Source organism: Amphiprion ocellaris, chromosome 19 (genome assembly GCF_022539595.1).
Source record: "Amphiprion ocellaris isolate individual 3 ecotype Okinawa chromosome 19, ASM2253959v1, whole genome shotgun sequence".
NCBI lineage: Eukaryota > Metazoa > Chordata > Actinopteri > Pomacentridae > Amphiprion > Amphiprion ocellaris.
The window spans coordinates 31,910,548-31,938,286 of NC_072784.1; the positions used below are offsets into that span (position 1 = coordinate 31,910,548).

The 27,739-nt window shown below is 40.7% G+C and overlaps 1 protein-coding gene across 6 annotated transcripts in view; it reads right to left on the bottom strand.

Moving 5' to 3' along the window:
* Positions 1 to 3,628: 3,628 nt before the first annotated feature.
* The window catches only part of LOC111566907 (protein phosphatase 1 regulatory subunit 29), a 119,632-nt gene continuing 95,521 nt past the window's right edge, over positions 3,629 to 27,739 (bottom strand). For 2 of the 6 annotated variants that reach the window (XM_055005050.1, XM_055005048.1), the window contains 3 exons: positions 25,144 to 25,215; positions 15,651 to 16,262; positions 3,629 to 14,701 (listed from right to left, as the gene is read on the bottom strand). In XM_055005050.1, coding sequence (XP_054861025.1) covers positions 12,191 to 14,701; positions 15,651 to 15,992 — 2,853 coding nt within the window. In that variant the 5' untranslated portion in view covers positions 15,993 to 16,262; positions 25,144 to 25,215 and the 3' untranslated portion in view covers positions 3,629 to 12,190. Of the gene's footprint in view, positions 14,702 to 15,650; positions 16,263 to 18,637; positions 20,199 to 25,143; positions 25,595 to 27,739 lie in introns of those variants that run through there. The other 4 variants (XM_055005046.1, XM_055005049.1, XM_055005051.1 and 1 more) reach the window with 3 other exon arrangements.

Genomic DNA, 27,739 nt, shown 5'->3' on the forward strand with positions numbered 1-27,739 from the left:
ATAAATGATGTCACGCAGTCAAAACAGAAAGAGGCCAACATCCAGACCGGATGCTTCCAGCTGCAGGATTTTAGGGAGGCTGAAGACATTTTAGCACTTTGGGAGATTTATTTTATTGGGCTAATCACATCAAATGAGTGTAAATACGATGAGCAGTTCTACCGAACATGCTGCCGGTCCTTCAGTGCTGCAGAAACAGCTCTGACCTGTCAACACATCCACTCCAACGTGTTCGTTCGCCCATGTTTGGCTCGTCTTCGTGTGACGATCATCTGCTTTCCAAGACGCCACCAGACTGCAGCCGGCCTCAGGTCACTGCAGAGACTAGAAAAGGAAATGCTTTGGAAGTTCTAATGAAAGAAAATCAAGCAACAGGGAAAACATTTCACAGGAGGAGGGCTGCTGCTGTCGATTATTTTAGTCATCGAGAATTCTATCGATTATTCTGGCGATTAATCGAAAAATTGGATTCTGCGCTTGGCATGCGGCATCAAAGTACAGTGGTATAGTACATATATAGTATAGTACATGTATAGTACAGTACATATATAGTATAATATGGGGGTATAGTACATATATAGTACAGTACAAGGGTATTGTACTAAAACTAAAGTCATGGAAACCCCACATGAATGTAGTTGTTGATGCAAAACGATGCTTAAATAACTAAAAAAATGACACAAAACGAGTCAAATGATAGTTAAACATTCCTGTTTGTGTGACAAGTTTGAAGCAGAAAGTCTGAGTTAACAGAGAAAGATGAAAACCATCTTCAAACCTGTTAACTCTGACTGAGGTTTCAGTTTTTGTCGAGTCGCACACAGAAAGTCTCACTATGTCAAACTGTCTTTGAAGGGTCAAATTTAAAATGCCCTTATTATGCATTGATTGTAGGTCTGTATAGGATGAAGTCTGGACCAGTCAGTGACCTGGGGTCTAGGATGTTGTGGATTAAATGAAGCCTCTATTCAGAGAATTTTGCCTTTGAGGAATTTTAGTAATAACTGCAGTAACTGAAAGGAATGGTTTCATTCCTACACAGGTGAGAAATTATTTTACTATATTGTAGCTCAGAATGTGTTGATCAGCGAGGCTTCCTTTTCTTGACTGTTTTGGTTGTGAAACTCTGAGTTTCCATCCATTAATTCTGACTGAAAACTGTATTTGAGCCCCAGAGAGTCAGAGGGCTTATCTCATTGGTCGGTTTCCTCTGAGTCAGAGTGCCCATTTATTTCTCTCATTACCAGTGGATTAAATGTGATTGAGAGTTGTGCCTCTAATCACAGTTAATACAGTGTATTAGAGGAACTTATAGAGGAAGACACGCTTTATTCTCTTCGTCACTCCCAGTGCTATCAAAACATCACGTCCCCCTCCAGTATCCACTGATCTATCTGAGCCTGTTGTCCATCTTCACCTCATCCAGCCTCAAACATCTGCTAGCTTTGTTCCACCACCGTCCCCATCTCCATGTTACTGTGTTCTTCTCTCCTTATCCTTTGAAGGGCCATGACTATGCTCTGAGTCGTGAGTAACGGTTTAATCCTCGTCTAACAGGTCATGAAGATTTAACCTCCACTTCTGCCTTCCCACCCTGCTGTGTCGAGGAGTTTGACAAAGCTGATTCAGCAGGAAATGATCCACCAAATCCCCACCAGTGTTTTTAGTAAACACAGCGTCAGAACAGCGCAATTAGATCCTGACGGACGAACACAGACATTCTTCTTAAATGAATGTTTTTACTCTGGTTCTAGGAAGCAGACATCAGACAATGAAATTTTCAGGGAAGGTCAAAAATGACACAAGGACCAAGTGATTAGATTCTGGCAGTGATGCTGCTTATAGTCTGGATCCACAGATTTGTTAAAGATTTCTGTATCGTTGCCAAATAGCGGCACGGCATCACTGTAACCATGACAACAAGTGAACACTACATCAGCTGCCTGCTGATGATCACATGATTGTGATTCTACTACAAATCCACCACTGAGGATTTATCAGGACTCATCCATCAGAAATGATACAAGGAACAACTGATTAAACTGTGGGGGTTTTTCTGAATCCCATCAATTCCCGTCGCCCGCTACATATTTAGGTCACGTGATTCGGTATCCGTACATAACGTACACATGCATAACACACGCCTGTGGTCAGCACAAGGTCATTTAGTTTGTGGGTTCATCTATATTAAATGGACACATTCTATGTTGCTGTGATTTCTGATCATCAATAACTAATAAATAAATGCTGCATTTCTGACATATGGGGGAATGAGCAGCCTTGGAGGAGGACTGCGCTCGATGAGGGCTTTTCTAGTTTATCTTTATTCTAATTTTAAGCTCATCTTGATTTGGCTAAATGTACTGTTGTGTAGAGACTTAATATTACTATATAGTTTGCTTGGATAAATTGTAAATTGAATTCTTTAGTCTTCACATAATCAGTTGAAAATGTTTTTTTCCCCACTGATATTCCATCTTTTTCTGTCTTTGTACATCAGATTTTCCAACCACGTTGCATCACACAGGGAATAAATACCAACTATTCCTCTGTTCTTAAAAGGTGTCCAACCAGCACCACCCCAGACTCCCGACGCTCTCTGCCTTCAGGTGCACAAAACTCTCATCATTAAATTTGTATGTTCACCAAAGCATTCGCTCACATCAGAATCAAACATCTGACTCTCGGCGGAGCTGTGACTGAGGTGGATGTTCCCATTGTTTTCATGAGTCATCAAGCTTCGATTTTTCCACTCTCTGAGTGCCCATCTGTGCCGGCGGGTCCTCAAATCACTGAGAGCTTTTAATGGAGAGGACGAGAGGCCAGCGGTGTGTGTTGGGAAGACAAATCTCACAATTTCTTGTTTTGCATGAACAACTTAACAGCATGACCTGCTCAGTGAATGCAGCACACACACAGTTTAACACGTGGACAACACACACCGGCAGATACACACATTCTGGAGAGTTCCGCACGTCGTCTATTCTGCTGCTTTTTCATAATTTGGTGCATTAATATGCAGGTTTGGGCTGCATAGTCGATCGGTGGTTAGCACTGTTGCCTTAGAGCTAGAGGATCCCCGGTTTGCATCCCGGCCTTCCTGGGATCTTTCTGCATGGAGTCTCCATGTTCTCCTGCTGGGTTCTCCAGGTTCTCCAGCTTCCTCCCACAGTCCAGAAACATGCTGAGGTTAATTAGTGATTCTAAATTATCTGTAGCTGTGAATGTGAGTGTGATTGTTTGTCTCTATGTGTAGCCCTGTGATAGACTGTTACCTGTCCAGGTGTTGGTACGTCTGTTCATTATTATCTGCATCATTGTTTCCTGCAACAAACTGTGTTTTTCTAATTATTACTGATTTACATCTGTACTGTTTCTGTCACTTTTTAATGCAGTTTAATCCTCTAAAGCCAAAAACTGTAGAGTCAACAAGCATTTTTTAAATTTTTTTTTATCAGCCTTCAACTACTCATCTGTGATTTTCTGTTCCATCAGAAAATCAATCAGTCACTTCATTCTGCACGTCTTTTTAAAAACTTTGCTCTGAAATAAATTGTACAAATCAGACTCTGTAAAAACTAAAAATAATTCAGTGTTCCTCAGGAAAATAAAAAAAGGAGACCTTGCACATGATTTTCATTTTTAATTACAAATTTATTGCAAATATATAAATAGATCTTTTGTACAGAAATTGCAAAGGGAAAAATGTCATTATCAGCAACAAAGAATTAAAGAAAGCAGAAAGCCAAGATTTGTTCCCGTTAATCCAAACCTTTGTTTTGCCTTTCCCTTTTGGTCTCTGAACATTAAACCAGAGGGGAGAGTCGCATTAGATTTGAATAGAATTAACACCTACAGGAGTTTAATTTAATACAACGATGGCCCTTCCCTTCTCTTGCCTTTAAAAACCTAAAGACCTCCCGATACTGTCGACAGGGCAAGAGCCATAAATCAACACAAACGTTACATACATGTTCAAATCTAACGGAAATGACATGGTGATGTTGTGAGAAACTGCTTCGGAGTCACACAGATGGCGGCTGTGCCTAAGCACTGCAGTAATTCTATTGTATATTACACGGTTGTGATCACAGATACTGTTGTTTTTTAGGGGCTGTTCATGCTATTTATATGTATATTCAGCTGTTACAACCTGAAAAATCTGCATTTCCTGGAAAAATGAGTGAAAAATTGCTTTTAAAAAGGAAAAAAACTAATTAACAAAATGAAAATAAAGTCTTAACTCTGTGTTTTATGAATCTGCGTTGGACTCCCCTCAACGTGTGCACTGACTTGTGTCTGCTTGTGTTTCTTGGATGTAAAGAATTAAAGCAGAAGTTGAATCACTTCTCCTAACTTTCTGCATCATGTTTGTGCATCATGCGGCCCACCAGGCCAACATTAATGCTCAATGCTTTTGTTGCTGCGAGGCCGAGACACCACTTCTGAGCAGATCAGTCTGCAGACATTAAATTTCCTCGAGCAGCCGAGGACGGAGCTTCTCCTCGGCCATCTCTCTCTGCTCTGACAGCCATTTTTGGAAGCTGCTAAGTTTTCAATCTCTGGCACTGACAAGGCCAATCATTCTGCCTCTGGAGCAGCGTGGCACTGGCCTGTGTGTTCGGAATAGCAATGGCTTTCCAGCCTCTGCTATCTGTGAGCGCAGAAACATTAGCGTTGATCAGAATTATAGGCTCCTGACACCGAAAGGCAGCTGGTCTCATCGTGACGAGACCTCTTAGCGAGTTTCAGCGCTCCGGACCTAGGGTTGGAGAAATGAGAGCGCCGAGTTACAGATGAGCCCCCAGAACCGATAAATAACAGCCACCTCATCTGATTGCAGTGCAGTTTTACCCAATTAAAACATAACTCTGCACATTTGCAGCCGGATACGGCACGGAGCAGACTTAGCCCAGAGGTTAACGCATTTCATTTTCTCTTTGTAATTGACAAGGCATGCCTCTTTGGGTTTCTGGCAGCGGCTGGGCCACGGAATAGGCAATAAATATCTCAGCTGGAGGGTCTCAGTATTATCAGAGCAGAAAGTAAACATGGTTATGACTTATGGGCCGCTGTCACTGCATGAATCCGCTAACTGATGCACCAGCAGGGCGGCAGTAAGTGTTACTAACATGTTATAGAGACAGAGCTAAGTCTGACTGGTGGGACTAATGCTTAAATTCATTGTCAGTGAGGTGGTTTATATAAATATTCAACTCTTATTTGTCATTTTTAGAAACAAAGATGTCCGTTTCAGTTTCAGCCTCTGCAGCGGTGCACTTTTTTCCTTTTCTTTCTCCTTTCTGTGCATGCAAAAAAGTTAGCGTTAAACTAGTGTTGTAATAAAAGAGTGATTTATGGAAGGTAAATTCAATTAACTAGTTGGATGGAAAGCCAGCAGGATCAGAGACCAACGGAGGAGGAATGAAAATCATTGATTTCGCTAACAGCGAGTGGGCCGAGGCTCGGGGAGAAGCTGCTGATGCTGCATTCATTTGACTCCTAACTGATGGACTGAGATTAAGACCATTAGATGTCCACTGTGTGTGGGCCTGCATCACGCCAGCATTCTCTGAAAACATTAGATTTTAATTTATTTTAATCAGAAAAAAAGAAAGAGTTAAGAGGAAATAGAGCCACAAACTGATGTGGACCTGAAGGTAGGAAGGTAGCTTTACATGTCTCTAATGCAGAATAAAGTGTAGATGGATGTAAACAATCGGCAGCTTTAAGCGTCTCTACACCCTCCAGAGCAGCATCACTGCAGTTTATAATACAATCACCCAAATGAAAACCAGTAGGCAAGAATGTAAATACGAAACATCACCGAGAATAAAAAAACGGCTAAAACCTAGATGTTCAAATCAAAGACAACACTGTATTCAGCCCCTACAGTTTTTGTTTTCAACATACGTCCACTCATTGTACACAACAATATATTTTTGTCTCTCAAAAAATACAGGGAATCATGCAAATATAACAACTTCTCTTTTTATGTAGTACACTATGTTAAGCTTTCTCTGCTCTTAAACCTTTATAACATATATTGTTGCAAGTAGTAAAAGTCTGTCCCGTGATTCCCTCCCCTCCAAAAGAACCCCGAACGAAAGAAACAAAGACAAACAACCAACTGAAAGTAGAGAAACACACAGACATATCAAGAGATCAGGCTGAGTATAAAACATCCATAGAAGCGTTTTTAACCTTAGTGTTTTTTCTTTTTTCATTTATCTAGTATACAAAATTCACAGATATTTCACAGATTCTTTAAGTCCTTTGTCCGTCTTTGGAAACTGGGTCCAGTCAGGTGGCAAACCTCAGCCCTATGTGGCTTTACCTGCAGGATTTTCAAATGCTCTTCTGCTCACAAACCTCATGATTTAGGGGGAATTTCAAAGACTTTCAGTTGTCAGCGGATGCTTTTAACATCACACATTTTTACAATTGCTTGGCAGTCAGAAAGGAAGCCCTGGCAACGTCAGAGCCAAGAAATCTGTCATTTCATTTATCTCCACTGACTTCCTTCTTCATTATTTAGATAAATACACGTTCACATTAGAGTGACATCAAAAATGGCATGCGTTTAATTTCATCACATCAGCCCTTGTGTGGTTTTCATGAGGAGACACACGGGATAGTTTTCATTTATCAAACACGGGCTAATCTCCCACACAGTTAGCTAATGGACTTAATAGACTGTTGGACAAAAGGTCCAAAGATACCAAATGAAAGGATTTGCAGCCCACTGTCTCTCAGCGCTAATACCTGCCTGTCACCTGCTGTGAAACTAAGTGGAAACGAAGCTGCCTTCCTCCAGGCTTTTAAACAGTCGCAAGAAATTCTGAATTAGTAATAAGTTCAGTAATAAGTGGTGTAATACGCTTCTGTTGTGCAGGAGTGTGTGTTTGTGTTACGGCTCATGTGAAGCTGATTCATTCCTGCCTGCGTTCAGCTAAAGTCCCTCCTCCCCGTCCTCCTCTCTGCAGACCTTCCCATTTACCTGCCTTTCAGGAAAAGAGTCATTTTGTTTTCGTCAGCCCGTGACTCACTCTGACTCACATTTTTATGTTCCATGTTTGCCATCTACCCTTGTTGTTTGTGCGTGATGTGGGGAGAGGAGCGGCATTGGAAAAGATCGGGAGAAAATGTTATAAACAAGCTGAAAACGTGTGTTCGGTTTGCTGCTGCTTTGGGATTAATAATCATTCTGTAGTTTAGGTTATGGGTCATTCCAGAACTGAAGGATATTCTATGTCCCACCCATCAAATTTCCAATAATCCATGTAGAAAATACTAAAACATGCAGTTATTGTGTAAATGTTCTTGTCCTGAGACTAAATCTAAAAAATGAGGAGAAAAGAATGTTTGAAAATATTTTATAAATACCAAATAAGTCTGGAGTTCCCCTAAAATGACATTTTTCTCTTGTCCCCCTGATGACCAAACTGAATCTCTAATAAAATAATTAGAATGAAATTTAAAAATAATTTTTCTGGTTTTATTTTTTCATTGATGTCTCTGTAACTGTGGGAATATTTTTTAAAATAATATTATAATAGAATATAATATTTTAAATAGTAATTATTATACATGGAATGTGTCCCACAACATGTTAGCAGAACCTGTAGATGACGCTTTTGTCATTTTGTGTCTCGTTTTTGTCATTTTGTGTCTTGTTTTTGTCATATTGTGTCTTGTTTTTGTCATTTACATCACCAAACAGTTTTCCTAAAGAATGTGTAGATCAAAGCTATGTCCTCTCTTCTATTTTTCATCTTTTCATCCCATTGTCAGCCTTGATTGAATGTCTCACTCTACCTCATATTATCAGGATCAGACTCATTCTTTGGACTGTTTTCCATCAGTCAGTTTGTCCTCTTGGTCAGCAGTAACAGCAGCTAAATATCTAGCTTCTACTGCTGAGAAAAAGATCACATTAGCATGGATTAGCAACCCTGTTACTGTGATTAGAGTAGGGTTAGCAAACAACACAGAAAACATGGAATAAAAATGCTACCATTGATGTGGAAGCTGAGCCAATCAATACCTATTATTGATCAATATGGAGCAGAAAACTGTAAAAGAGAAGGTTGATTTTTCAATCATTTTGAATCCCAAATGTCCTCCAGTTCTGGAATGATCCTTCTGACTAATTTATTAATTAGTAAATGATGCACTAATTACAGTTACAGCCCATAGTATCTAGTGGATGTGTATCTAAGGAAATAGTTTCACTTTCAACACCAGTAACAAGGATAAAAGTGTACGGTATTGTGGGAAACTTTTCCCTGCAGTCATTTAGATGCTGATTCAACCCACTCCCTGAATTCAAGAAACCAGAATTTAATTTCATTTTGGCTGGACTTTAAATACGGAGCGCATCAAAGCGTTAGAAACTCAGAACGTCTCTGATTTCGTGGCGTTTTACAGACGACTGGAGAAGAAACCCGAGCCAGTCTCTCAACAAAAAGATTCAACATCAATAGCACATCAGATGCTTTTGTCATGTCTGGCCTTCCTGTGGGTCTCAGACGAACAAGGATGCTGCTACAAAATGGACCATCCATCTCCAAGCAAGCCAATCCCCGGGGTTCACCGAGGATGCAGGCAGAGAGGAAGAAAAAAGAAAGTTTATTTATTTGATGCTGGCTTTGTGGAACAGAAACGCTGAAGTATTTGTGGCCTTTAATCCATTTAGCTGTTAGATTATTGGAGCTGCATCCTCAATTCTGCAATAAGCAGAACAGAAAAGTATTTTTTTTTATTATTATCAATTAAGCGCCAAAGCCAATTAACACACTTGTTTATCGCAAAACACTAAATAGGGCTTTGTAAATGATAATAATTAGCGGAGGTTTATTCCAGAGAGCAGCGCTGACCACACTGGAGGACTCTTTTGCTGACATTTGTCACTGTTTTTATTGCAAATCACTCACAGGACTGACAGTTTTGGCTCATCAGATTTAATTGTTGTTTAATCTGGCTTTCATTTCCATTTTGCGTGACCCCTTGTGTTTCTGTTGGCAGCAGCTCCAAACACAATATCCTCTCCAAATACAGCGACGGTGCTCATTTGCTGTGAAATATTCTTAGAAGTCATTAAAAATATTCTCACACCGACGTTGAAACTGAATCAGATTTGAGCAGAGCAGCACTTGAAAATCTGTCGCCTGAAAATCTACTACCTGAAAAACACACTGATGTGTTAAACATGTTAACTAAAGTAGAAAATGTAAGAAATTAAGAGTCCATCCATGGAAAGAGTAATAAACCGTATTTGCTGTCACATTATATTTTATCAGGTAGATGGAAATGGCAGCTGAAATGATGACCGTCCTGGTGTTCCTCAGCGTTTCCTGTTCCTCAGCGTCCTGTTCTGTAAACTCGTTATGGCAGTTGTGGATGTGGGGAGTTAAACGCACCGAGTTCCTTCAGCTGCGGCATTAGATCAGTCTGAGAGCAAAAACACAAAGAAAAGTAAATCCTTCGCTCTGTTTTGGAGAAAGTCAGTCACAGTAACGTGTTCCTTTGGAAACTTCAGATAACAGGAGATGACCAGGAGACTTAAAAAAAACACAAAGAAAATCCAGGACTGTCCTGTACGTTCACCACATGGTGCTTTATCGTAGAAAGAAGGCGGATGAGGCGGTGCATCTCAGAAACCTCGATCTCATGTGGACCCACAGATATCCACACATGTTAATGAAACAGGGAGAGTTGGATGGAAACAAACAGGGAGCTTTACACAGATCAGCGTGGAGATACATGAACGGACTTTTACATATCATTCACCCTGCCGAATCAATTACATGCTAAAAAAAGAAAAAAAAAACAAAAACACAAAAGCAGTGTTGATATGTGCTGTACACACCCATGTCCTGCCTGCAAGGAACACAATTTCAGACTTAATGAAACAAAGTCAACGTGTTTGGAACCCTCCTACGAAATATCCCACTGGAGCTGTGGGAGCAGGGAGGAGCTAATGGACATTACTGGCAGTGTAAAAGTGAAGATCTAAAGAGGAATAATAATAATTTAAAAAAAGCTCCTGATGTTAAAGTTGAACAAAAACAAAATTCTAGGAGCATTAATTCACATTTTTAAGGGAGGATGTCTCTGATTGTGACAAAACTTTAGCGGCTACGCAGCGCTTTAGGTAAGCAGGATGCCGTTTGTCAGGACGTCAGGCGTGGTACTCTCATTTAGGAGCATCATCTCAATAGAATGAGGCAAGAAAAGGCCAAGTAATCGTACGCATGAACAGAGATCAGGTGATGGCTGCGCTAGCAAGAAGGACAGTCATCTGAAGAAAACACAGTGAACATGTTTGACATCTGTACATGCCATTAATAATCTAGTATTGTTCAGACAACCAGCCACTGGGCAAAATATTGACAAATATTAATTGAAGTTAGTTTGGGCATATACAATATAATCTGACAAAGCATGCCGACACCCGCTGACAAGGACCACTGTGCACCACACACACAACCATGAGGCAGAAAGTGCAAGCAGACATGCCTGTCACACATTGGTTAATTGAGTTATCAATTATAGACGACAACAGCATTAATTTCCAGAACAGAACAGACACATTGGCAGTAATCAGAAGTGTCCTTTCCCTCTGTGCCCCGCTCAGTTTTAATGTCACAGGAGGGATTTGGAATGTACCGTGGTGCTCACGCTGAACGATGAAAATAGATTTCCCCGTAACCTGCTTGTAATCTACTTACATTCTCTGTGGCTGCTGAAAATTATTTGTATCCACGATTGACCTCTTGATCGCTTTTTTCCCCTCTCATGCCCCCCTCGTGCTTTCAATTTCTCTTGGTCTCTTTCACATATGGGTCACGTCTCTTGTGGCTTTTTGTAAGGAGATTGTGTGAGCTTACCCAGCCCTGTCGCCGGCTACATCAGCCCTGGAAGTTGTAAAACTGTGAGATGCTTTGGGGTTATTCTTGTGGCGGGACCGGTATCCTAGTAACCTAGAAAACAACAGCGGTGGGTTCTAACCCACGCCATACTCTGATCCTCAAACTAACCAGGTGGTTCTGTAGCATAAAACAAAGTCTGTTTAGTTAACTTCATTACCAGTCTCCTAATGTGAACTTTGATGCTCTTTTTATGTCCAAAAGGGAAGATATTCATGACTTGTTTGACATGACATGGACAGAGGCCACTAAAAAGAAAGAAAAGAAAAAATAATCCATCGCATCTCACAATTTTACAGCCGTTACTATGACATTTTTTAACTTGTCTTCTTTAATACTTCAAACTCAGACCACATTTCTGACCATTAATCAGGCAAATGCAATTTAAAATAATTTGGTGCATCTGTAGGGGAACATCCTTTTATCACCTTATTAATCAAAACCATGCAAGAGTGTTTCTTGTTTCTTATTTAACACCTCGATCGCAATCTGCACTTTAAGCCGAGGCTCCACTTTAATCTCTCTTTCATTATTTCCTTCATGCCCACTTCACAATTCTCCCCGAGCTCATGTGTTCATTTCTTTTATTCCTTTATTCTATTATCCCTTTCTTCTCATGTGACAGATGCCTTGGAAATGCAAAAAACCTCAACCCAAAGAAGGATCTCAGAGAAGAGAGACAGCGCCTGCATTTGACAACTCTGTTCGCTAATCCGCATGTTGTTAATTTTAACAGAGCACAGATCCCACCTCGTCATAGAAGTCTAAACATGTCCGATGCTGCCAACTGATGCAGCACCCGATACGAAACAGGAAAGTCTGGGATTGCACAAGCCTAAAATGAAGGACATCAGCATTTATCCTCTGTGACTGGACACAGATCAGAACATGGCACTGGTAAAGATGGTCCACTGATCACCAAACGTGACCACCCAAAGAAAATCACACAGTTGGCATTTTCTCCCTGTAATAAAAATGAAATCTGTACCCACTAAAAAAAGAATGATCCAGAAAAGGTGCTACAATGAAGTGTAAAACAAAACACTGTAATGACTCTCAGATTCCAGGCACAGTTTCACAGTCCTTGCTCGTATCACAATATTCTATACACCTAGCATGCCAAAAAATAACACAAACCCAAAGGCAAGATTTTGTCCTACATTTTTCTCCCCATGAACTTCAAATGGTTTCTCTGGCCCACAGGCCAATCAGGAAAAGAAGTATCTCTTTTTCCCACAACGCTTCACTCTGGTCCCCGATCACAGCTTCTGCTGCGCCGACACGCCCTTCCAGTAATCAAGGATGTCATGCAGGTCCTCGCCTTTAGCAAACTGCACCTTTTTTCGAAGGGCATTTCCAGCCGTCACATAACAGGCCTCGTCACGCTGGCCTTTCCGGTAGGGACGAAAACGCTCCCAGATCCGCAGTGAGCTCTCTGAGGAGTACTCTGGGCTCGAGGAATAGCCAGAGTAACTGGAATGGTGGCGAGCCGGTGAAAGCTGGGAGTAAGAAGCTGCGTCCCTGCGGGAACGTGTCAGGGGCTTAAGGAAGGAAACTCTCTGGGCCGGGGAGCCCTGATGTGACCCTTCATAATAGAGAGCTGGGACGGAGTGGCGGTGCTCCGAGCAGTGGTAGTCCTGCTGCACCTCCAGCTGCTGCTGCTGCTGCTGTATTTGCTGCTGCTGATGGTAATGGTGTGTCATCTGGTTTTCCTGATGTTGGGCACCAACACCACCACTGTCGCAACCACCACCCCCTCCACCACAGCTCCCACTCCCGACTAAAGGCAGCCTCTCCAGGGGCTCTCCACAGCCCACAGGACTGGCCCGGTCAGAATACTGCTGCTGCTGCTGATTACAGGCGTCTGGACTCCTCGGCTCAGGAACATCCAGACTATACACCCTGGCTCCGCCACGTTCCCTGTCTCGACCCATGGAGCCACAAGATGTGGTGCTGCACTGTTTCTTGACAGCATTTACAATAACCACAGCAGCATCTGCACTCATCTGCCGCTGAATAGGACGTACAGCAGTGGCGGGAGGAGGGGGCCTGTAGGGGGGAGTGATGACGAAGCCCCCACCACTGATCCCCGGGCGCTCAGAGAGGGGGGCATTCAGGGCAGGGAGTGGAGGCGGAGGGGGTATTTTGTTGGGAGCCATGACCTGGCATGTTTCTGTCACCCCTTGAGAGAGTGGGATCAGGCCACGAGTAAGGGAGGATGTGCTGGTGGGTGGTGGGGAGGTTGGGTTTGAGGATACTTGGGGGTTGGTAGAAGCCCCCGAAGCTGCAACTGCTGCAGCATCCAGTTTCAGTGCATCGATGCAGTTGTTAATAATCTGGTTGACCTTGTCCACCTCCATGGCAATGGTGGAGATCTCTGATGCAGAACCATGTCCATCATCATCGGAGTCATCGCCGAGATCGGTTCCATCGTCCTCCCTCAAGTCGTCCCCCCTCATCCCTACATGGCCTCCGTCTACCACCCTCTCCATCCCTGCCCCTCCAGTCCTGACATCCATGTAGTTTCCTTTATTCGTAGCCATGGCCTCTGAAAAGGCAGTGGCGATCTTTTCCACTTGTGGGATAGAGGAGAGTCTTGAGGAGGTGGTGTTGGCTGAGTGGAGCATTCCCGAGCTGGAGGATGTGGACATGGGCATTTTTCCTCCGTGGTGATGCTGATACTGGTGATGTTCTCTGGACTGTTCCTGAAGCTTGTGGACTGCTGATGGATCGTTAGCCACCGCTGCCGCCACCTCGGGCCCGTAGCGCATTTCGAGGATAGTTTTCTTGACGCAGATGGACTTCTTCTTCTCATCATGCATCCGTTTCTTACGTAGACAATAATACACAAAGCCCAAAACAATGAGCATGCCAAAAAGGCAGCCCACAATCGTCATTATGTAGTGAGTGGTGGTGGAAGGCGTGGGAAGCGTATCGTCTACATTTTGACCTCGAGTGGAAAACTGGAGGCAGGTGTGGTTGTAACGCTGAGAGTTTCGGATAGATGCTACGCAGAAGGTGTAGTTGTTGTGCGGCTTGAGCTTGTTGAGGGTGATCATCTCCTTCTTGTTCTTCAAGTTCATGACATCGGATACGTACGTGTGGTTGTACTGTGTCAGAATGTACATTTTGCTGTAGGGCCTCGGAATCTTCACCAGGAGAGAGGCCGACGACAAGGAGACGTGATGGAGCTTGATGCTGGGACTGAAGCTGTCCTCGGTAGATGAGGAGGAGGTGGTGGGCTGGTGGTAAGGACCCACACCACCGAACATCTCCGGTCCGATCCCAGAAGGTCCGTCCAGATCTGGCGGGAGGGAAGTCATTCCTGGGATCATCACACCATCCCGGCAGTGATGGTACAAAATGTTCTTGGCGTTCCGACCAGCATGGCCGGCAGCGATGGGACTCAGTAGGGGGAAGCCGAACATCTCTCGCGGCGTCTCACACTGGAGACGGTCGTAGGTGTGTGAGACGTTGTTGAAGAACTCCAGCCAGGTCAGGAAGCTGTAGAGATCACAGCCACAGTGGAAAGGATTGGCTGCCAGTTCACACACCATCAGGCGGCTGAGAACTGTGAACGTGGAGGGGTCGATGCGCGCAAGTTTGTTGGATGACAGGTCAATGCTGCTGAGGCTGGGGCACTCCCAGAATGCATTGCTGGCGATGACCTCAATGAGGTTGTGCTGCAGGAAGAGGCACTGCATGCGGCCCAGTCCTCTCATCATCCCCTCCGTTAGGTTTGTTAGCTTGTTGTAGCCCAGCTGAAGAACCTGAGAAAGACATAAAACACTGTAAACACCATAATTTATACTTTTCATGATACATTTTGATAATTAATTACTGGGAATAGGTGCGGATAAAGTACTGTGCAAATGTTTTGGGCATTTTCAGGAAGCATGATTCTTGTACAGCTTTTTTTTATGTATCATATAATCCAAGAATAAGTAAATAACAGTACTAGTGACAATATCAGGGATGTGTCTGATTGGGCTCAGATATATTTTCAAACAGGACAACAACTCCAAACATAAAACAGGAGTCATAAGCAGCTATCTTTAGTGACCCGAAGAACAGGGAGTCCTTCACCAGATGGCCTGGTCCCCAGCGAGCCCTGCTCCCAACACCATTCAGTCAGTTTGGGAATTACGTAAAAAAGGACGGGAACAACTGAGACCGTCAAAATCAACAGTAAAACTGTTGCAAATTCTGCAACATTCTGTAGGATGAATCTACATGCCAAGTATATTAAAAAATATGTAAATTAGTAAAGTGTATCTAAGAGAATCAAAGAGGACATCGCACCAAATATCGATTTGATTGAGGTTTATTTAATTAGCTGCACTTTGCATGAAGTAGCATGACATATGAAAACTATTCTTTCCATTTTTATGAAGATATTCTCACTTAAAGGTCCTGAAGTCTTGAAAAATTGTGCCCTTAAATATTTACACTAACTTCTATGAATAGTTTGTAGTGGTATATAATGTCTGCAACTGAGTTTGCTAAAAGAAGTGATGGTGAAATGCAGCTATCCCCACTCTAAAGTTGTATTCCTCGATTGAATGCTTCTTTTATTAGGCAAAAAAAATCTCTGCAATGAAGAGACTTAATTCAAAATCACATTCAGAATGAAAAAGTTGGTCTCAGGCTGAGGTCTGATGCATCCTGGGCTGTATTCTTGCGTTAAACTCGAAGGTTTTCACAGCGTTTCCCCCTCACCTGTAGGTTGGCTTGTCCTGCAAAGGCTCCGTCCTCGATGTAGCTGATTTCATTCTTGGTGAGATTGAGGTCGGTCAAGTTGGTGAAGCGGTACATGGAGCTGAAGAGCACAGCTTTCAGCTTATTCTCATTCAACCTCAGGTCGTGCACCGTGTTGTTGATGTGCTGGGGGATGGTTTCGTACGGCGGCTGGTTCTGGCTGCATATCGCCAGCCACACATAGCCTTTGTCCCCCTCAATGAGCCAGCAGTCCCCGCTGACCAGGTTGGGGAAATAGGAGAAAAATAGCAGGGAGGGGAGAATGAGAAAGAGGAGAGTGGAGGTGGGAGAAACACCCTGCATGATGCCAACAGAAGGAAATGAGAAGGTAAGGAAGCTATATTTAGGAGACAGGAAAGGAGGATGTGTTTGCAGGAGAATAGGAAGGATTTCCAGAGAGGATGGTCTGAAAAAGGGGTGAAGGCTTTACAATGCCAGTCTCAGCATCGTGGCGATTAGCGAGGCACCCGTGTTACGTCATATCTGGTCGGACTGCAGCGTGACGCGACACGGATCGTCTTCATCCTTAGCTTCAGCTGTGACCGAGTCAAATGGACGGACCCTCGGAGGAATCTGTAGGAGAGAAAAAAGCACAAACAATATGCAATAAATTATATATGAGAGGGAAAAGACTAATTTTTAATACTTCATTTTAAAAGGAATTTAAAATGTATTGAGGTGCACTTGCAAAAAAAATTATCCAACAGCTTTGGTGACAAAAAGTAACTAGAAAATAATGGAAAATAAGCATCTTGTGAAAAATACGGTAATTTTCCATGATTAAAATCCACTTTCTTGCCTTTGAGTAAACAAACACAAAGATAACTGCATGTTGGTTGAGTGATTTCCAATCCTTATAGATAATACACACTGATGAAAACTATTTTATTCAACATTTTTGTTGGAAAACATCTGTAATCATGCAGGATAATAAATAACAGAACCAATAATTCTTTTTCTGCTAATTATCTCTAATTGTGTCAAATATTACGATAGGCATCTGATGAAAAATACAGTAATTTTCCATGATTAAAATCCACTTTCTTATTTTGAGACAACGTGTAATGAAACACAAAGATAACTGCATGTTGATTGGCCAGTTCCCCATACTTCTATATATATTATTTATACACGGACAAAAAGACATTCATTCAACACTTTGTGTTGTGAAAACATCTGTAATTATGTAAGATATTAAACAACAGTTATTTGCCACTGATGGTATCTAATATTGGAAATAAATTCACAGTTTTAACTGTTTCATCAGTGATGATGTGTATGCAGCGTGTTTTTATGTCAATAAAAATCAATCTTCTCAAAAAAAACTGAAACTATGTTGGGTGACAGTTAATATATGTTATTATACACTGGACATGCAAACTCTTTGTTTTTTAACCCTCCTGTCGTCCTGCAGGTCAAAATTGAACCGTTTTAAAGTTTGAAAATGTGGGGAAAAAAATTTTCACAGTGAAACTGTTAATTTCCACATTTTCAACATTTTTGGGAAATCTTTGAACATTTTTTGATGGAAAAAAAAGAAATGTTAAAAATGTTAAAAAGCCTGCGAATTTCGCTGGATTTTGGTTGATTTTTATGTGAATGTTCTTAAAGAAAATATTAGAAGTTTTACTGATATATATACAATCACTTTAGATATTTTTGGGATTTTTTTGGATGATTTTTAATCAGTTTTTGAAAATATTTACAAGAATTTTCTTGCCAAATTTGAGGGATTTTTTTTAAAATAAAACTTTTAAGGGAAACTTTTAAGGAATTATTGGAATTTTCTTCTTGAAGGTTTTGCAAATTTTCAGAAATTTGGGGAATTTTTTGTTGAATTTTTGGATTTTTTTCAGACAAGGAAACAACATTTTTGGTGGGGAGGGTTAAAATATGTAACATAAGAGGGGGGAAGTCTGTGATATTAGGGCTGGACAGTGTCTGCACTTTTTGCACAAACATGCACAGAGATGACTACAAACACCCTTGACTCATAAACCTAAATGAACGGTAAATGGCAAATGAATTCACATTTCTGTCACTTTGCCTCGTCTCAGAACCGGTCTATTTACAGAACCTGCAGGCATCACAAAATCAATTTCCATCTGGGCCAGTTACACACTTTCTGGTTATTTCTTATTGCGTTAATATATGCATGCCGCATTGCCCTAAACGACTGCATCTCCTCTGCCTCGTAAAGCTGAGAGTCCTGGCTGAAACCTGCAGTACGTCTGGAGCACCTGACCATCTCTTCTCTGCTGTTTTTAGACACCGAGTGCAGCATTAATCACCCAAACGCTGACAGCACATTGTCTCCGCAGACGTTTCTTATTATGACATGATCCTGCCAGAACCTGAGCTCTCTAACCCATCTGCATGTCGGCTGAATAGCAGTCAAGCGTTTACATAAGGAGAGGATTAGCCGCATGTTGCATCATGACAGACATTGTCCTCTTGCCGGCTCAGCAGCTGGGAAAAACATGCTTACAATTACACACACAGCATGCACACAGCATGCACACAACATGCACACATGTTCTCATACAGATGTGTAAAAACGCACACGTCCTCCTACTGTATGACATGCACACAGTCTCCTTATACTGCAGTTTGACTGTCTTTATGTAGGACACTCTCATTCTTCATCCCACATCTTCCCCATTCTACATTCTCTTGATTTACATCATCATTCCATGAAAACAACAAAAGAAAAATCTCTTTCTGTTTCTCTTAGGAATGAGCCAAATTTCTCTCCTGTGTTCCAAATTCAGACTTCTTTCTAATTCTGGCAAAGAACTGAACTCATTACGGTTTATTCTGGTCCATGTTCCCCAGAGGTGCTGACAGGGAATCAGGTCCACCTGCTTCTGTAATTTGCATTTACTGCAGGAAAACTGTAAATCCTGCGTAAAATGGTACATTATCATGTGTCTAATGATCGTAGGTACCTGGTAGGTTTCCTCTTATTAGGCAGAAACAGGACAGAAGACATGTGGAGGTCAGTGTGGTCTCAGGCTTTTGTTTGACGGTTGGATATAAAGAAAAAGCTGCATAAAAGCCACAATTTGGTCACAAGAAAAGCGTGCAGCATGCATTTAGTTTTAATTACTCCAACCACCCTCTATGCTGGTCACAAAGCTATTTGGCTGCACACATAATGTAATTTGAGGTTTTCTGTGAAGGCACTAAAAGGATCATTTACTCAATTTTGCGGTAAACTACGGCTCGACCAACATCCCAGTCAGGGCCGATTCTCTACGCTGCATAATTGGTCCAATTTAAAGTGACTTAGAAAATAACTTTTAGCTCAAGAATAGTTGCGGGACAGATGACATAAGCCTGAATATGTTAGGCTTTTATAAAGTGCTTTTTGGAGATCCGTGTTAATCACAGTTGACTGTAACAACAGTAGATCCTGACATTTACAGGGTAAATATAGAAAAAAAAGACAAAAAAATGAGACAAACCACACGAAACAAAACAAAAAAGAGACAAAAAAGTTTCAAAGCGACAAAAAAATGAGACAAATGACACAATCAGGACAAAAAATGTCAAAAGCGTGAAACAAAATGACACAAGTGATACACAAAGCAATGAATAAAGCAAAACACAGAGTGACAAAAACAAGACAAAAAACACAAGCGAGACAAAAACGAGAAACAAAATGACCAAAATGTGAGACAAATGATAAAAGTCAGACAAAAAACAACAAAAATTCGTCAAAATATTAGGAAAACAAGACACAAAACAACAAAAGAACAATGAACAATCTAGTATTTTACTTTGTGATCAAAACAGCTTGTCATGGTCTAGAAATGATTTTAAATTTATAGTTTTACTAATTTATAATCTGCAGTTAATATCTTCTCTGTGTTTTTTACACTTTGAGGGCCGGATTGGACCCTCTGGAGGACTGCTTTTGGTCCGTGGGCCGTATGTTTGCCAACTCATAATCAGTATCTGGTGGGGGGAGAACGGCAGTCACTACAAATATAAATTACTTTTTCTTTCTGTTTTGTACAATGATTTAGGGAAGCCTCTACACATGTTGTGCTAAAAAAGAGTATGAAACTGTAAGAGGTTAGTGATCTGTCTTTACAAGATCTGTTACTCGTCCATGAGAAGGTTACAAACAAATTATAACACATTTAAGGGGCAGAAACACTCACTATTACATTATAATCAACCAGAACGCTCCATACATGTGACCAACACCACCTCTGGGAGTCTGCAGCTTTCTCCACCCTGAATCCTCCAGTGAGCACCAATCACCTCCATTCTTATGAAAGCAAATCAGACTCATCAGATTCTGAATTTTAAAAGCTGCTGAATTTCTTACTTTGAATTTTTTTGCATCAAAATTTCGTATGTGAATTTTTTATGCCTGAATTTAGGTCATCAAAATTCTAAAAACCAGTTAAAAATTCAATGTCCTCAAAATTCGCCATCAAAAAAATTCGATGTGTTCAAAATTCACCATCAAAAAATTCAATGTTCAAAATTCGCCATCAAAAAATTCAGTGTTCAAAATTCGCCATCAAAAAATTCTATGTTAAAAAATTCGCTGTCAAAAAATTCGCTGTTCACATCTGGGGGACTCAGGCGTAAACAATCGATCCTGGCCAAAATCGAACCAATGCCCAGCCAATCACGTGGCGCTCCTCCGGTCATGTGACGCAGACGGTTCACCTCACAAGACCGGGGTCAACCACGGCTACCAGCATGAACGACGGCGCTTCAGTGAGTGTATTAATCCTTTTTGTCCTGTATGTGGTTTGTTTTTGTGAGAGTCAGTAAGCTGTAATGCATGCCGTTAGCTGCGCTAGCACAGCGTTAGCAGCGCTAATACAGCGCTAGCACAGCGTTAGCCGCGCTAATACAGCGCTAGCACAGCGTTAGCCGCGCTAATACAGCGCTAGCCGCGCTAATACAACGCTAGCACAGCGCTATCACAGCGCTAGCCGCGCTAATACAACGCTAGCACAGCGCTATCACAGCGCTAGCCGCGCTAATACAGCGCTAGCCGCGCTAATACAACGCTAGCACAGCGCTATCACAGCGTTAGCCGCGCTAATACAACGCTAGCACAGCGCTATCACAGCGTTAGCCGCGCTAGCCGCGCTAGCACAGTAATGAGGTCTTACAGACAGCACGTTCTGCAGCTGGGTAGTTGAGTAACAATTTTATAAACGCACAAATGGGTGGAAGTGTGATTTATGCGCCCAAAAATGCAGTTAAGTCACAGAGCAGTAGGGTTGCCACCTTTCAGACATGAAAATAATGGACGCCCACCACGGCTCCTTGGGGCCACAGTTCAGTAAAATCGGAAAGATATTCACAGATTCAGAATTCCACCATCAATAACTCATTATAAATGATGCCTCTTTTCCATCGCTGTAAGGTAGACAATGTGCTACAAGCCTAGTTTTATCAACAGTAGCTGTCTTTCAAGCTGCAGAAATAACATTGGTGTCAACAGGAGCCAGTTGAAGGCTGCAGTGATTCTGGTGACACTACAGTGTATCAGAGAGAAGCTATTGAATATTTGTGTCTCTCTTTGCTGTTGCAGCAGTTTTGCAATTTGCACACGGTCCCTGTTCACTCCATAGACATCAATATTATTCATGCAGCTTGAAAGACAGCTACTGTTGATAAAACTGGGCTTGTAGCACATTGTCTACCTTACAACGGTGGGAAAGAGGCATCGTTTATGTTTTGACCAGTGGTGCCGACTCCTCAGTAAGGAAAGTAGCTATTGGCTGTCCTAAAAGTCACTAGAAGTCGCTAAATGATGTCATTGCCTAATTTGCATAATTTCCCGTTTGCATGTAATTGTAATCAACATTGTGGGAGAGACAAAAAGTGAGTTTAAAATACCCAAAATATGTTTCTGAACTAGAGGCTAAATGCAGTGATTTATTTTAGTGTGACAGTGAAGAAACATTTTCATTTCCATCCCGCTCTGTAAGCAGGACAGGATCTTTAGAGACTTTGATTCATCTGCCGTCTGGACATGGAGTGATGTGGGTCTCCTTCCTCTAATCAGACAGTGGGATGCTGCAGGTCACTAGACTGACCTTCTGTGCTTTGTGAAGGGGAGGAGCTCACAGCGCCACCTGCTGCTCGTTGAGGACAGTAACTGCAGAACGATCCCAGCTTTCATGTCAGACAGGGGCGGATCCAGATTAATTTTAGTGGGGGGCGGGGGGCACAGGGGGGTACAACAGATATTTTGGGGGGGGGTTGTAAGTTTTAAAGCTGCTACCGACCTCTCGCTTTTACAAAGTTTTTTTTTCATGTTTTTTTTTGGCTCTTTAACCCAATAGGAAAGCTGTATATGACCTTTTCATTTTGGGCTGTTAACATTCAAATTATGATGGACTTGTTTCCTTGTTTATGTGAATTACAACATCATTAGCTGCAACATCTGCCTGTTCTGTAAAACTGGTAGCTCAACGACAGCATCCTGAGGGCAATTAAGTGACAAATATTGTGCAAGAACAGCACTATTACAACCCTGACAATTTCCACTTCTTAGAATGTTTACTGCCAATTATCACACATAAAACAAGAAATAATATTCTGTACTAATACTTCTGTACTAGCCAATACACAGTGAATAAATATTATCTGAAAGTCGGGTTATTGTTTTTTATCAGCACAATACAAAAAGATTCATGTTAGACATATTCCAGTTAAGACTAGAATATCATGATTTATGTAAGTTTACCTCAATAATATGAATGTTCAGGTTAAGATTGTACAGTGATATTTATTATGTAAGTTTAACTGATTAAATTTAATGACTCTGCACTGCAATATTATTTATTATTTAGATTTACATCATGATTGTAATATTTAGGGTCAGACTCTACAGTATTAAGATTAAGAAATCAAATGTTCTATAAAATGTAAATACACTGAACTAATCTGGATATATTTAAGTGAGACTCTACAATATTCTTTGACACAAATCTATCTAAATCAAAATTTTAATCATTTTTACTCCAAACATTTACTGGACTGATTTAAACATTAAAATCACTCCTTTCTAATCCTCTGCTGTATGTTCAAACCTGAGGCCTTAAATAGAAACACACAAGTATCTGATTGAAGCAACTTCTGCAGAGTCCTGGTTCCAGAACATGATGATAGAATTATAGACAAACTTTAACAAAAGCTGCCTGAGAGTTTACAGGTTTTTATGTTAGATTTCTTCAGTAATTTAATGAGAGTTATCAGCAAAAATCAAGTGTTCATTTGATGAACTTCATTTCCTAAAACATCCAGAATTGGAGCTCATATCTTTGGCAGCTGTAAAGTTTCTGCTCCTTCAAAGTTCACAACACAATGAATGAATTCCTAAAACACTCTCAATGCTGGAGAGCAATGTTCCCTGTAATTTTTCCTGAGTGTGAGCAAACACACAAACTCCCTGAGCGTCCCTTGGACCACTGTGAGCAACATCAGACGTGTGCACTGTGGTCACACCAGCATCACATCCATTCAAGTTACATGGTTCATTAAAAGAATCAAATTACAGCATTTACATTTCTGTTAAAACACTTTGTCAACAGGAGCCAGTTGAAGGCTGCAGTGATTTTAGTGACACTACAATGTATAAGAGTGAAGTTATTGGATATTTGTCTCTCTTTACTGTTGCAGCGGTTTTGCAAATTGCAGACGGACCCTGTTCACTCCATAGACACCAATGTTATTCCTGTAGCTTGAAAGACAGCTACTTTTGATAAAACTGGGCTTGTAGCACATTGTCTGCCTTGCAACAATGGGAAAGAGGCACCGTTTATGTTTTGACAACCTATATCTAATGAGTTATTGATGCTGGAAGTCCCAATCTGTGAATATCTTTCCAACTTTACTGAACTTGGGGCCACTACCACCTAAGGAGTGATATATTTAATTCTGAAAAAAGCATTTAGCCATACTTAAAGCTTTAAGTGCTTTATTAACACGGACCTAAAAATTTTGTATTGTTTTATTATCACAGGTTCTGTCTGAAAAGAGGTGGCATCATTTTAAACAGTGAAATCAAACTAATAAAATGTAATGACCAACCAGTGAGCAATACTGGATTCTGCAAAAACATAAACAACTTTTAAAAAAATCTAAATCTTATCTAAACACAGTTAATGTATTAACTTATTTATGTGTGTATGCATGTATTTATTGATTTATTTAGTACTGTTAACATATCAGAGTTCTGAGTGAATTTTTCTTAAGATAGGCAAAGGCCATTTATTGATTACATATAGGCTGTTAAATGTTTATTAAAAACTAAAAAGCATTTAAAAAAAAAACAACTTAGGCATTTATTGAGTCACTAAAATACTGTAGAGTACAGACCACATCAGCATGATTATAAGCATCCTCTGGTAAATGAACAACCAGATACTGATGTCTCTCACCATATGGACTTCAGGAGATGATTAGATGATGATAAACTGTGACCTACTGGTTGGATTCTCTCTGTTCTCATGTTTCTTACATGTTTGTCCCCTGACAGCCGGGTCCTAATGTTTTTTGAGCAACACACCATACTATGACGTTTTTACAATGATGGTTCTACTATGGAACCAGTTTGACATGTTCAGGTGTTCTTTGTGTGAAAACTCAGAGATTTCAGGTATCAGAAGGTGGTTTTCAACTTTCTTTGTTAACTTTCTGCTTCAACTTTAAACTAAATTTCCTTGACTAAGCCAGCCCTCTGGACTTCCAGGAAGCTGTGTTCCTATTGGCTGTCCAGGTGGCTGCTTGGTGTTATCAGGAACACCTGAGCAGCTCAGTGTCTTCCTGCTTTATTTAGCTGCAGACAAACATTTCTTCTGGTTCTCTTCACCAGTGAACTGGGTTTGGCTCTGTTGCTTCAGTTTGTTCTTTAGGCGTTGGCTTGCAGCTTCCAGCAGTAAAATCGTCTTTAATGTGTTTCTTGGTGTGTTTTAGGGCTTTGTACTGGATAGTTGTCTTGGTAAATGTGGTTCTTTAGCCACAGTTAGCACATGGTGCTAATGTGTGCAGTGATTAGTGGATTTGGTGCAGCTGAGTTGTGTCTTTATCTTGGCTGTAGTGAGTCTTTAGAGGTTTTTGGTCAGACACATTCTGTATTCTTGTTTGTGAACCAACGTTGGTTGTCCAGAAGGTAAGAGTTCCTGTCCTGATTCTCTGTTCTCAGAGGTTCTCTGGTAGGCTGCAGGAGACTTTAGTGTTTGGGTTGTGCTAGTTTGGTTTTTGTATGGTTTCATTTGGACGACTATCTTGAGGCCCCTCCATGTGGTTTAGTGAGGTTTTCTGGAACAGTTCTACAAAGCAACCTGCAGCAGAAGAGACTTTGAGAGTTTTTAGGAAGTTCTGGAGACCAGACTTTAGAGCAGCAGAAACATTTGTCAGCAGTTTGAGCAGGAGAAGATGAGCTTCAGAGTAGAAATGAGATGGAAACCTTCTTGACCCGTGTGGTGAGGTCCTGTACCAAGAGTTTGAGCAGGTTGTGAAGAGTCTGTAGTTCTTTGGTCTGAAAGCACAAGAAGAGTCGACTCATTAAATGAGAAAACAGGAGATATTGTTGGTTCTTCTGTCACTCTGCAGTTTCCTTAGACTGAATATCAAGTTTATATTTTAAATGATTTCCCATGTGAGCCCAAGAAGACTTCAATAAACTCCCTCCATCCCCTGGACACAACATATTTTATTACCATGTTAATTTTTTTTTTTTTTAAGGTTTTTGAGTTTTAATCATAGTTTTAATCATAGTTTTTTCTCTTTGCTTGTTTAGTTTTGTCATCTGTGTGAAAGGTGCTGAACAAATAAAGTTGAATTGATAAACTGAATAATTGACTAACTCATGATTGTGATAACAGAAGTATTTTCATTGTGATTTAAGGGTTTGTTTCTTTTTTAAGATTGGGGTTAAAATCTTGACAGAAAAAAAGATTAAAGAAATACACTACATTTAAAAAAGCAATTAAATCAAAGAAAAACATTTAATACAATAAAACTTTTAAAAAGGAAATTAAACATTGAATACAATTAAATTATATTAAACACAATATTTAATTAGATAATTAAACAGAAGATACAAAACATGTAATTATGAAATTAAACAAAATTTTTAAACAATACTAAACATTAAAGATGAAATATTTCAGATCATTAAACATTTAAAAAATACAATTAAACAAGAATATTAAACATTTCAAAAAAATACAAAACATTTAATTAGATTATTAAACCTTTAAAAAGACAATACATCTAATTAAAAAATTAAATGTTTAATTAGAAAATTAAATCTTAAAGACAATAAAACTTTAAATAGGAATTAAACAGAAAATGCAATGAAGCATTTAAAAAGAAAATTAGACATTAAAAGGTGGTAAAACATTTAAAAAGAAAAACCTTAAAGATTTAATTGAAAAAATGAACCATTGGGAATGAAAAGGAAATTTTTCAAACAAGCTGGCAATTAAACATTAAAAAGACAAAACATTTGGAAATCAAATCAGACATTAGAAAAGAATAAAAGGTGAGAAAAGACCAAAAGTAAACATTTAAGAAGAATCAAATCATTTGAAAAGACACCAGTTAAACTTTAGAAGATCAAATTAAACAGAAGAGACAAACGATCAAAAAGAGCAAAAACAGATCAAGGTCTTAAAGCATTTTCTAGTCTGAAATGAAAACATCAAGTTGTTTCTTCAAACATTTCCTCTTTCTATGTTCTTGGTTTGATGTGGACAGATTTACTAAGAACTCATTTAAGAAAACTGCTTTCCAGATAAAGTCTACTAGTAGCTGAAGGCATGGATCAAACTAATGTTACCTTCTGATCTCCACAAACTTTACTGTTCAGTGAAGAGAATCAAACTTTGTTGAGGATTTCTAAAAAACCCACAGGTGAAGGTCTGAGAAGAACTCAGATGGATGATCTAAATATGAAATCAAGACTCATGGTCACACGTTTTAAGGCTTCCGGTAACCACAAAGTTCAAACTAACAGAGAAGTACTGAGAAACTTGTAAAACTTCAGTCCTCAGAGTGTCTGAAGGTTCAAACTAACAGAGAACTACTCAGGAACTTTTAGGTTTTCAGTCCTCAGACTGTCTAAAGCTTCAAACTAACAGAGATCTACTAACGAACTTAGAAAATTTCAGCCCTCAGACTGTCTCAAAGTTCAAACTAACAGACATCTACTCAGGAACTTCAAAAATTTCAGCCCTCAGACTGTCTAAAGGTTCAAACTAACAGAGAACTACTGTTGGACTTAGAAAATTTCAGCCCTCAGACTGTGTGAAAGCTCAGGTCCTGAGGACTCGGGAGGTGTGGAGGCTTTGGAAAGTCTTGGAACTGAGGGTTCCACCCTCCAGCACAAAGGCTGAAGTCCAGCCTCCTGAGAAAAACGGTCGAGTCGAGACTCGAGTTAAAAAAAAACTCGAGAATGGCAAAAAGTAGATGATAAATGCGCAAAAAAAAGAAGAATTAGTATCTGAGCGATTAGCTCAGGAGGATAAGAAGACAGACTACCAACTGGAAGGTCGCAGGTTCGAGACCCACCACTGGCAGTTTTCTTTCTTTGTCTTTGTCAGAATTTTGAGAAAATTTAAGAAGTGTCTGGTCTTGAACCAGCGACCTGCAGCTCCACAGGCAAATCCTTAACTCACTGAGCTACAGATCAGATAAAATAACATAATTTCGTCGTCCCTTTGTCATCGTAGTTTCTGAAGTGACCACATGGGCAGGGCCAAGGCGGAGTCTGGGTGGAGTCAGGGCGGAGAGTAGGCGGGGAGGTGGGTGGTGGCCTCCCCCCTCTAGTCCCCCACCTCCCCCCACTGCCCACCACACCTTCCCCCGCCCGACGAGTTCTTCGAGTCTCCACGAGTTCTTCGAGTCTCAACAGGTTTTCCCGAGTTTCTGGAGTTTCCACCAGGTCCGAGGCAGAACATCTTGTCATGCAGAGGTGTTGAAGTCGGCCAGGATGGACTGACTTTTTACAGCGACTAGAAGGAAGACCACTAGAAGAGCAGGTCTTTAACCACCATCCA